The sequence below is a fragment of the Orbicella faveolata genome, unplaced genomic scaffold (genome assembly GCF_042242905.1).
Source record: "Orbicella faveolata isolate gen_17 unplaced genomic scaffold, um_ofav_v1 contig_1, whole genome shotgun sequence".
NCBI lineage: Eukaryota > Metazoa > Cnidaria > Anthozoa > Scleractinia > Merulinidae > Orbicella > Orbicella faveolata.
This window is the reverse complement of record NW_028301536.1, coordinates 37212501-37223961: the sequence shown is the minus strand read 5'-3', so window position 1 is coordinate 37223961 and position 11461 is coordinate 37212501. Positions and strand designations below refer to the sequence as shown.

The 11461-nt window shown below is 42.2% G+C and overlaps 2 protein-coding genes across 4 annotated transcripts; both read left to right on the top strand.

Annotated features, from left to right (window-relative positions):
- Window positions 1-291: 291 nt before the first annotated feature.
- Window positions 292-5582, top strand: LOC110044983 (uncharacterized). Of its 2 annotated transcripts, XM_020750567.2 has the most exons (4): window positions 293-726; window positions 2084-2182; window positions 4019-4212; window positions 4813-5582. In XM_020750567.2, the coding sequence occupies exons 1-4, from the start codon at window positions 390-392 to the stop codon at window positions 5011-5013; spliced, it is 831 nt and encodes a 276-aa protein (XP_020606226.2). In that variant the 5' UTR covers window positions 293-389; the 3' UTR covers window positions 5014-5582. The 2 variants fall into 2 exon arrangements, with proteins under 2 accessions (XP_089131056.1, XP_020606226.2); XM_089274930.1 differs by lacking the exon at window positions 4813-5582 and having other exon boundaries at window positions 292-726; window positions 4019-4789.
- Window positions 5583-6735: 1153 nt separating this feature from the next.
- Window positions 6736-11132, top strand: LOC110044995 (uncharacterized). 2 transcript variants are annotated; one of them, XM_089274925.1, is made up of 4 exons: window positions 6736-7122; window positions 8140-8238; window positions 9876-10066; window positions 10795-11132. In XM_089274925.1, exons 1-4 carry the CDS (start codon window positions 6792-6794, stop codon window positions 10993-10995), a joined length of 822 nt encoding a protein of 273 aa, XP_089131051.1. In that variant the 5' UTR covers window positions 6736-6791; the 3' UTR covers window positions 10996-11132. The 2 variants fall into 2 exon arrangements, with proteins under 2 accessions (XP_089131051.1, XP_020606240.2); XM_020750581.2 differs by having other exon boundaries at window positions 9873-10066.
- The last annotated feature ends 329 nt before the right edge of the window (window positions 11133-11461 follow it).

Genomic DNA, 11461 nt, shown 5'->3' with positions numbered 1-11461 from the left:
GGCATAGCTTCTGCTCATATTTCAAACCAGAGATATGAATAAAACGGTGGGAAGAATTTCTCAAGGCTGCCTCGAATTCCACGTTTGTGAACTGTGCATTACACGCAAACGCAATCTTCCTAGGTCTCGGAAAATTATGCAAATTTACACGCTGTTGTCAAGATCTGTCAAATCTTTATCTCAAAGCTGTCAAAAATGGGCGATTTAACCAATCAGATCATGATACCTAGAATCTGGTATCATGATCCAAGGTAAGGTACATGCAAAGGTACACGCTGCATATAAACAGGTTCCGCCGTGCGTGACCTTCACTTAAGCTGCGGTTTAATAGTCACGCGAACACGAAAGGGCGATCTGAGAATCAAACGTTGGACTTAACGCAGCCAGTGATGGCGCAATCAAACCCTCCCCTTGATTCGCAGCACACAAAAGGTCGATTTGCTAATAAGGTGTGTATCATAACTGGTGGAGCATCGGGGATCGGGAGAGCCACTGTGAACCGATTTGCCAACGATGGAGCTTCAGTAGCCGCGTTTGATGTCAACGAACCTGCTGGTAAACATTTGCAGGATGAACTTACGGCCGCTGGATACGATGCCAAGTTTTATAAAGTGAATGTAGCAGATAAAGAGCAGTGTGTAGAAGGAGTGAAGAAAGTCGCGGAACAATACGAAGGAAAAATTCATTTTCTGGTGAACAACGCAGGCGTTGCTCCGACTCGTAATGGTAAGTTTGCGACAGACAGAAAGCCTGCCGAGTCAACTGACGAAAATTTTGCATTGACATAAAATTGCATTTTTACTTAACTGAACATTTGCTTGATTTTAAACTGGCCAATTTTCCACAATTACCACAATACCTATGTTGATGTGAAGTTTATATGAAATAATTCATATATGAACTGCGGTTGTAGATGAGAGTGAAGAATGATCATCGCAGTTAATTTTCCAATTTAAGCAATTGGAAAGAAGAAGCCTGAAAAAATCAGGGCTTCAACGGGATTCGAACCCGTGACCTCCGCGATACCGGTGCGATGCTCTACCAACTGAGCTATGAAGCCACACATTGGGAGCGAGGTCAATTAATTGAGTTCATATCTTCCCGTGAGGAGTGAAATGATGTGAAGTTTATATGAAATAATTCATATATGAACTGCGGTTGTAGATGAGAGTGAATAATGATCATTCTTCACTCTCATCTACAACCGCAGTTCATATATGAATTATTTCATATAAACTTCACATCATTTCACTCCTCACGGGAAGATATGAACTCAATTAATTGACCTCGCTCCCAATGTGTGGCTTCATAGCTCAGTTGGTAGAGCATCGCACCGGTATCGCGGAGGTCACGGGTTCGAATCCCGTTGAAGCCCTGATTTTTTCAGGCTTCTTCTTTCCAATTGCTTAAATTGGAAAATTAACTGCGATGATCATTCTTCACTCTCAATACCTATGTTGTTTTGCTACTCGTTTAATATTGCTGCGCAGCGAAGCGAAGCAGCAAACTGTTTACCATTTTTAAATCGTCGCGTGAAGTCACGCAATTAGGAGACGAACTCATCTTTATCATTTATTGCAAAGCTACGAAACTAGTAGCACCTCAAAACCCAGGAGAGAGGGTGGGATGCTCTCGCCTACAAAGAATCAAAGAAAAGAACTAAAATTCCGTCTACATTAAAACACTCAGCGTTATAAAGTTTACAAGCAAATGGACTTAGAGATGGGGGTAAACAATGAGTTATTAGCATTATGCGTGATGCGTAATTCTGTGCGGTGAAAGTCACACTCGATCGCATTAACTGACAGGGGAGAGTCTCGTCAATGTCAGACAACTGAACTTGTGAGGGATTGAATTGGAGGGTAGTGTTTCGTTGCACGACTTTTATAAGTTTCTTTTTTTTCCTTTTTTTTTTTACTTCAAATGGTCAATATATGCTAATTGGATGCTAGCTTGGTAATATATGAAACCTCTGAAGCCATAAAACCTTTACATATATTACTCAGCTAGCATAGTCATAACCATGTTGTATTTGTGATCCTAACACTGAGATCTGAAATTTGTTATGGTATTCTCTTCACAGGTCTGGATTCTTCAAAAGAGGACTGGGAGAGAATTTTGGGAATAAATGTCATTGGCTATTCCAACATGGTGCAAGCCTGTTTTCCATTTATGACTGAAGGTATAGTCGGTAATCACGTGACCCTAGACGCTTTGTATAAGTTCCCGTCACTTTTCTCTCTACTTTTTTTAGCTTGCAAATGAATTTCCGTTTCAATATTCTCAAAGTTTGATAATTCTTACTTTTTGTAGCCTGCTTCGCAGACGGAAATTTACTCGTAAATAACCCGCGGTAGGTAGCGCCCTCGACGCAGGTTAACTCTTTGCAGCTTTCTCTTATTTCATTTCTGCTATTCTGTAAAGGTTCCAGTTTGCCACACAGCCACCTCATACAATAATGGAGACTGGCTTCCTTTAGGCTTTCTGGTATACTGAACTTTAAAGATTTTGACGTCGAAAACGTCTTTGGCAAGTTGCAATGTGAGAGATGCCGGCGGCAAAGTCTAGATATGAGAAAACGAAACTGGATTTGCTGTAAAAGAGAAAACTCTGAGTTGCCTGTAATTGACATTAATGAAAAAAAATTGACTGCTTTTCTTCTCATTAATGTCATTTTGAAAACAAAAAGCAACACCAGGATACTTTTTTCACTGGCGGAATTATGCATGAGGCTAGTTTTATTTATTACACGGAAGACCTTAGCTTGTCGGCAAATGGTACCTGGAAGTCATCCTTGATATATCGTTTGAGGAAATGTGTGCAATGTATAAAAGATCAAATATTAATTATAGGTCAAGTAATTGGAAAAAAGCATGCAGCATTTGTGGCCAAACTCGCAACAACACGAGTCGAAATGTGCTTCGGACGATGCGTTAGAAAAAGCAACATTTAGATATGTACATCCACTGTTCGGCCACCTTTCTACAACAGCCACCTCTCTACCTCGGCCCGGCACTTTTTTTCGTTCCGGCAGACGGTCCATGCATTCTCTCTTATTTTGACCTCTCGAAAACAACAACCTCTCTATTACGGAAGCAGCCCCTAAAGCGAATCCCAAAAGCCAAATATTACCTCTTGACAACGGTCAATTACTCAACAACTGACGAACGCAGTGTGCAAGACCCCATTTTTTATCAAAAAAAAGTGACGAAACTTCACCACGTGGCGCGCGTCTTTGTTCTTTGCTTTGGTTTGGTTTTTATATAATTGGTATATTTTCCATTGTGTTACGTCGAATATATAGGCTACAATACGAAGTTTTACAAATGAAATGTTGTACAGTCCGAAGAAAGGTATCATATTACACCCCTACCTCCCCATAACGGCCACCCCTCTGCAGCAACGTCCCTAAGATGGTCGTTATGGAGAGGTTCAACTATATGCGGTTGTCTTACAGCCATACAAGCGTCTGTGAATTCGACGCTGTGCAAAGCGTCAAATTATTCAATAGTCAACGTGTTATTTCGCCAGTTGCAACAATTAAATTGTTGTTAGAACTGTTGATCACGGGAAACGTAGACGGAAGCTTGTTTTTCCATGTGTGTTCAAATTGCCGGTTCATTTGTTGGTCGGGGAAGGTGTTAATCTCAGTTGCTCTGGCCTAAGTCACGCAACGGCGACGCAGATGTTGCGAAGGAGATTAGGAAAAGGTCACGAAAAGGTTGGCAAAAACCTGTCAACGATGTGTTACAGCGTTGGTGAACAGCTTTCAAATGACCTTTCTGCTGTGGTCATGAAGTTCGGAGAAAAGGTCTTTATACAATTTTACCGTCAGAATCATCATTTTCAGTTTTGAAGTTTTGGCTATTGCTTATTGTAAAATTTCCGCTTTAAAGCATGAGTGTGTTTTTTTATTGAAAAGGTAAATTCTTATTACGTAAAGGTTAGCTCATTTCAATCATCATTCACTGGGGAATTCACAGGTTTGCTCAAATAACTCTTTGATTTGATTCTATAGCAGAGGCCTGGGACTGTGCTGTGGTGAACATTAGTAGTGTCCAGTCCCACCGTGCTCAAGCTGTCGATATGGGCTGGACATACGCGACAAGTAAAGGTGCTGTAACAGCAATGAGCAGGAGGATGGCTCTGGATTTATCCCCTCATGGAATCAGAGTAAACTCTATTCCTCCCGGATATACCTGGACTGCAATGGTGACGCTTCACGTGTTACTTGTCTTTATGTTAAACTGTGGCAGTCTTCCAACTCTTTGTATACTATTGCTATCATTATTAGTCACTCAATCACCCAATCACTCAATCACTCACTCATTCGCTCACTCTCGTTCGTTCGTTCATTCCTTCCTTCCTTCCTCGTTCGTTTATTCGTTCTTTCGTCCGCCCTTCCCTCCCGTCCCTCAGAGAAAGCAATGGGATAATAGCTTTCTTTGTTCCAAACGTCGTAGGTGGGTAAGTACATCCTTATAGCACTGACCACAAAGTACGCAAAATAACAATACAAAGAAATTTCTAAAAGCTAGAAAGGAAATGCGAAAACCATAAAATATTTCGCAGCAGCATATGTCAAACTCTCATAACAGTGTTTACCCACATTTCCAAACACTTCGAAATTCGTCCAAAACACTCCACCACGCGAAGTATTTTCAACTCTGTCCGCGGTGTGGAAATGTGGTCAAACACTGTCTTCGTGTTTGATATATTACTTAACTATGAGTAGCATAGCCTAACTTTCGAGTATTTAAGATGTTTAATTTCTGATCTGCATTATAATAATCTTGAAAAATGTCTTTGCAGGCAGAATCAATTGTGGGTGAGAGGAAGAACATTGAGCCAACCGTTGCCAAGCTACAGATGAACCGGCGATTCTGTGAGCCTGCAGAGGTAGCAGCAACCATTGCCTTCCTGTGCAGCAAAGATGCTTCAGCTATAACTGGTGCAGATTTGGCGGTCGATGGAGGATATTTAGCTCTAGGCCCTGAAGGACTTGGAGAGTAGCCGTCGAATTCACGTAAAACTAAATGGCCGCGGGAATCCTTCGAAACGGACTGAAAAATAAGAGATTAGGGGTGTACAGGTCTTTGGTGGATTAGAAACAAGATTTAAATTCTTGGGGCGGGGGAGACTCCCATGTGAAAAGGTGGGGATGCTTGTCGACTCGCTTAGGGGTGGAAATCACGGATTTCAATCTCACTTAGGCTCCATGGTCAAACGCCACTATTTTAAGCCGTCAAGATATCTTTTTGATTTCACTCGAAAAAGTAATAAAAAGCGTTGTCATGTGTTTCTTAAAGTCGTACCTTGTAGGAACCAAATAAAACTGTAGCCATACCAGATGGGCTCCTTTAAATTCAAATTTTCCAACTAGCATCCCCTCGCACATGGAAGTCCCCCACTCCCGGATTGAACTATGAGTGGCTACACGTTAATTATTTGTTTCTAATGATGACGTACTGGCCTACGATCTGGCTGTTCTCATGTAAAGGTCGTTCGTAAGTCGTGCCGATGGCCAACAAAGTCACCCGTGCTTGTAAACTGTGCCGCAATAAAATTTAAAATAAGATCAATTAGTGGAAAGCAACTTGAGGTCCAGTGCTCTTGATCAGGGCTTCGACGTCCTTAATTCTTTAATTCTGAACTTGCGGTAATCGCGCCTGGAGTCAGTGACACTTTTCGTGAATATTTAAAGCCATCTCCAGCGAGAAAAGTTGCCCGATTTCAATGCCTTTCCTGTTAGTTTTTCTCGCCTGCTGAATCCTGATTGGTCAATTCAATTTAGTCGCGCCAGCCGTATGCAAGGCTATCCACGGATACCTCTATAGCTCCAGCTCAGGTCTTATGGCGATATGGGGTCGTTTTCCTCTTTCCCTCTCCCCAGTCTAATTCTCAAGTGGAGAAGCTTGTTCACACACTATATTCCATGTGGAGGACCGCGGGTGAGCTCTTCTGCGTTTCTGCTCTGCGATGCGCGACATAGATAAGACTACAGGGCGCTTTCCATTCGACCAAAAATTCCGAAATTTTCGAAACGGGATTGAATGGTACGGACATTTCCTGGGAAAAGTTGCAGAAAATCTGGAATTTGTTGAATTTCCGAAAAGCGAACCATTCAACCCAAAATTCCGGATATTCCGGGATGAAATATTTTCGAAAATTTGGGTGTACCTCAGGAGGTTGTCCTCTTTTTCTGAAATTATGTAAATTTGCAATTTTCCTTTCAGCGCTAGGTCTTTTGGCCGCGATCCTAGCGAGTTGGAACATCTCAGCCAAGGACTGACGGCGACACGTATTCAAAAATAGATCAATATTTCAGCTTTAGAATCTTGCCACTTGTATGTCGATAAATAATAGCCACAGCTGAATTCGTCAAGAAAGAGTTTAATTCCAATGAAAAAATATGCATAGACTGGCTACGAAATGTGCAAAGATTTATAACGCGTGCAAAGCCATTGTACTACTTTAAACCCTTTGTTTTGCGACGTTTTCGCTGCCGTTGTTATTTGTATGTCGTGGTCAAAAAAAGTCACAATGTCGACTTATCAGTGTTCTGTTTGCTTCTATATTTGCGATTTAAACCTTGAAGCCATCGAAAAATTCGAAGCGAACAAAAGTGCGGCTTATCGTTTCCACTCTGATGCAGTCAACCGGAAAATTTCCAGAAATTCACACCGGAATTTAGGTCGAATGGAAAGCTCGCACTTCAAGTCACGCGTTACGCCATATTAGGAGTGTCACTCGCGTTACACAAACCAAAGTTGTAGTGCACTCAGTCAGAGATGGCGCAATCAAACCCTCCGCTTGACTCGCAGCACACAAAAGGTCGATTTGCTAATAAGGTGTGTATCATAACTGGTGGAGCATCGGGGATCGGGAGAGCCACTGTGAACCGATTTGTCAACGATGGAGCTTCAGTAGCCGCGTTTGATATCAACGAACCTGCTGGTGAACATCTACAGCGTGAACTTACGGCCGCTGGATACGATGTCAAGTTTTATAAAGTGGATGTAGCAGATAAAGAGCAGTGCGTAGAAGGAGTGAAGAAAGTTGCTGAAGAAGGAAAAATTCATTTTCTGGTGAACAACGCAGGCATTGGCGCGCCTCGTAAGGGTAAGTTTGGGATAGAAAGTAGCAACCCAGTCGTCAGTCGACTGAAGAAACTTTTTCATTGATAAAAAGTTGCCTTGTTACTGAAGATTTGCATAACTAAACTGGCCCATTTTCAACAATAGTCAATTATTTCATTTTCCTCAGTGCAATTGTGCCACGTATTTTGTGTCTAGATACCAGGCAGCCGGGAAGTGTTTTCAAGAATGTATCAAAACGTCACGTTAGGTCACGCAATGATGTCAACACTAACGAAATCACTAGGCTGAAATGTCAGGATCTCCCGCTATCAGCCTTATCTCCGGGCGAGAGGAGAAATCTCGATGAGGGCGGGAGATGACTGACATTTCAGGCTAGAATCAACGGCTCGAATTTCTGTACAGCGTCCACTCCCACTTTCTTTTGTAGTGAGACGAGACTACCCGTGAGTTGACTGTAAGCGAAGTGAGGCAAGGTCAAGTTTCTTTACCTCTATTGTAATTTCCGACCGCTTTGCCTACCCGTCAAGATGGCGTCGAAAACCGTGATAAGGTCTATTCGTATCTCGACCCATTGCTTCAATTCGCTGATAGCCTCTGAACAGGCTCTTTAGTCGAGGATGGGGCGAACTGGAAGGGAGTGCGGGAAGAATGAGGAGAGAAGGGAGAGAAGGGGAAAGAGGTCATCCCCCCTCGGCCGCTTCACTCTCAGTCAGTTCCTTCTTGGCCCTTCCAGCTGCGGTCAGACCCTTCCAACCGGAGCCTGTTCACATTCTAATTTGCTAACAGTCAACTCACCACAACACGAAGGAATGTGGGCGGGTCAGCAAAAGAAAGTGGGAGTGGCCGCTGTACAAAAATTCCATCCTATTCTTCGGTTGGCTGTAATGGGTGATGTAATATAATTAATAAAACTTTAGCATATTAGTTAACACATATCACTTAGCTAACATATCGATTGGGATATATTCGCAGACTTATTCATGTTCCGAACACTAGTTCTGACAGTTCTAACCAATTTGTTATGGTATTCTCTTCACAGGTCTGGATTCTACAAAAGAGGACTGGGATAGAGTTTTGGGAATAAATGTGATTGGCTATTCCAACATGGTGCAAGCCTGTTATCCATATATGACTAAAGGTAAAGTCGGTAATCAAGGGATACTCCCGGCGTTTTATAAGTTCCCCCACCCCCCTCCCGCGATTTTTTTCCTCCATCTCTGTTTTTGACGCATCACTTGCGCAAATCAAGTCATTCTTTTCGAATTCCGTTTCAGTCTTCTGAAATTTTGATCATTCTCACTCTTTGCAGCTTTCTTGTATTGCATTTCATGTTACAGTTTGCCACACAGTCAGGTCATGAAATAATGTCATCGGATTGGTGGTAATGTAAGAGATGCCGGCGGCCAAGTCTAGTTATGGAAAAACGAAAGCCGGGATTTACAGTAAAAGAGAATGTTAATAGCAATTGTGAAAAAACAACAACAACAACAACAAAAGAGCTATCCCGTCTTCTGTTGACCAACAATCAAAGGAAATGAAACATGTGATCGCGGCACTCAGGGCGAATGGCTACCCGAAACGCTTTGTTATTCATGCAAGTAAACCGGAACGGCCTTCTTAACAAACGCCTGCTACTCCACCGGATGACAAAAAAGGTTTCTGCATTTTACCGTATGTCAAGGGCACTACGGAACCGATTAAGCGAATCCTAAGCAATTACGATATCAAAGTTGCTTTAAAACCACACCATACCATCGGCAATTTATTTCCCAAACCAAAAGACCCAGTCCCGAAAGATCAGACTCGTGGCGCAATTTATTCAATTCCCTGTCAAGGTTGTGACAAAAGCTACATCGGAGGAACGAAACGAAAATTTTCCACCTGGCTCAAAGAACATCAAAAAGCGGTTGTAAACAAATACTCGCACAAGTCAGCTTTAGCGGAACATTGTTTACACTCTGGCCACACCATCTCCTGGGTATCTTCAAAGATCTTACGTACAAGCACAAATTGGCGCAACAGACGTATTTTGGAAGCATGGGAAATTAACACTTGTAGGAATCCGCTGAACCGTGATGATGGTATGCACTTGCCGCACGAATTTTTAAATTTAGCCCTATGGGACAGAACATAATTAGCTCCGATTTGCCGATTTGCCGATTTGCATAGTATAAGAACGTGCCTTTTCAACAAATTCCTTGTCACTTTCCCCTGATGAAGGCTGAAGTTTTAGCCGAAACGTTGGGACTTTTACAAAAAGAATTTTTTACTAACATTTTTACATTTTTAAACCAGAGTAACGTTTTTCAATCATGAAAAACCGTTACTATTTTTCATCTCAGAAATGCCATTATCAAAAGAAAGATGTAACAAAAGCAAGAGCAGAGTGCCCTTTTTCAGCTCACTAAAAATTTGAGGCTAGCTGTATTTCTACACGTACGGAAGAGCTTAATTTTTCTGGCGTCTTCCTTGACATATCTTTTCAAGAAATGCATGCGATGTATAAAAGAACAAATATAAGTAGGTGAAGAAATTGGAAGAAAAGTATGCAGAATTGTAGCCAAATTCGTAAAAAAAAAAAATGGGTCGAAACGTGCTCCGGGTGATGCGTTCAAAAGCTGCGACATTCAGATAGTGAGATACATTCATTGTAGTTTGGTTAATTGTTGGCTCGCAACATACAAGCGTCTTTGTCGCTTTTCAAAGCGTCAAGCTGTTCAACATTCATGAAGTTCTTTACTGTAAATTTTATTGTTTGTTTTGATTCCATAGCAGACGCCTGGGACTGTGCTGTGGTGAACATAAGTAGTGTCCAGGCCCACCATGTTATGCCTTACCATTCCGGCTGGACATATCAGGCAAGCAAAGCCGCTGTAACAACAATGACCAAGTGTATGGCCCTGGATTTGTCCGCTCATGGAATCAGAGTAAACTCTATTTGTCCCGGATATATCTGGACTGAACATGTAATACTTCATTTATTGCTTGTAATTTTGTTAAACTGTGACCGAGGTCTGCCATCAAGTCATTCAGTCGTTCCTTTATTCGTTCTTTCGTTCCTTAGTTGGTTGGTTCTTTCTTTCCTAGTTTGTTCCTTGTTCGTTAATTCCCTTTCGTCGGGGAATGTAATGTCTTTTGTAAGGACATTTATCAAAATAAACTATAAAGTAAGTTAGCCGGCCCTATTTATACTTGACTGACACAATCGTGCAGTTTTTACTTAATGTATTTCTTGTTGTGGAGTCACACGTGGAGAGACTTTGAACCGCGGAATGGACGACTTATCGTCAAAGGGCTCTCGCGACAAATGGTGAATCATTTTCCAAAGCAGCCTTCATCCGGGCTGCAAGTCGACAACACTTTTGTTCCCGGGGCCATTCTTCTTCCCTCTTTTCCCTGAGCAACATCAACCTCGTCCCCAGGGTCTTATCCACAGTTTTGAATCATGCTTTGAAATCGTGGGTCTCGGGGACTTTTGATATGATCTCGCAATCCTGATGAGTCGCGAAGTTTCGTTTTCGTGTGTTTCTCGGATTTTGAAACGTGGACCTCGGTGTCTCTGTGAGTTTTGGCTTATCCCGGGCTTTTATCATTTGGTGAATTCTCCATTTCTCATGGCCCTAAGTTTCCAGTATTTGAGATGTTTAATTTCTGATTTGCATTCCAGAGATAATCTTGAAAAATGTCTTTGCAGGCAGAATCAGTTTTCGGTGAGAGGAAGAACATTGAGCCAGCCGTTGCCAAGCGACAAATGAACCGGCGGTTCTGTGAGCCTGCAGAGGTGGCAGCAACCATTGCCTTCTTGTGCAGCAAAGATGCTTCAGCAATAACTGGTGCAGAAGTGGCGGTCGATGGAGGATATTTAGCTCTCGGTCCTGAAGGACTTGGAGAGTAACCGTCGAATTCACGTAAAACTAAATGGCCGAAGGAACTATTCGACACGTTCAAGTCGTGCCGATACTCAACGAACCCAGGCCACTCGTGCAAACTATACAACAATAATTATACCACAATAAAAAATCTTAGTTTATATTTCTTTGGTCTCAATATATTACGTGAGGAAAAAACAACAACAACAACAACAACGACAACAGTAAACAAAGCAAAACGAAACAAAAAAACACTTTCCTCTCCTATTTTATAAAAGTAGAGCGCGAGTCTTTTTAGCAAGTAGATTCTTTATTATATGGCTAGCTCCGTGAGCGGGCAAGATGAATCAAATCCTGCGCTGTGATTGGCTACCCGAGCGGGCAAGATGGAGCTATTTTGTCCGTTCGGGACTCCCCCCCGTGTCCCGCAAGAAAAATTTTCCCGAAAGCCATATAATGTTCGGTCAAGATGTATGGGTTATTGACCAAGTG

Bases quoted from the DNA above. Each gene is read 5' to 3' on its own strand.
- LOC110044995 (XM_020750581.2), top strand. From the start codon at position 6,792: ATGGCGCAATCAAACCCTCCGCTTGACTCGCAGCACACAAAAGGTCGA. The intron at 8,239-9,872 runs GTAAAGTCGGTA...TTGATTCCATAG, and splicing joins TTATCCATATATGACTAAAG to CAGACGCCTGGGACTGTGCT. The intron at 10,067-10,794 runs GTAATACTTCAT...ATGTCTTTGCAG, and splicing joins GATATATCTGGACTGAACAT to GCAGAATCAGTTTTCGGTGA.
- LOC110044983 (XM_089274930.1), top strand. From the start codon at position 390: ATGGCGCAATCAAACCCTCCCCTTGATTCGCAGCACACAAAAGGTCGA. The intron at 727-2,083 runs GTAAGTTTGCGA...TTCTCTTCACAG, and splicing joins CGTTGCTCCGACTCGTAATG to GTCTGGATTCTTCAAAAGAG. The intron at 2,183-4,018 runs GTATAGTCGGTA...TTGATTCTATAG, and splicing joins TTTTCCATTTATGACTGAAG to CAGAGGCCTGGGACTGTGCT.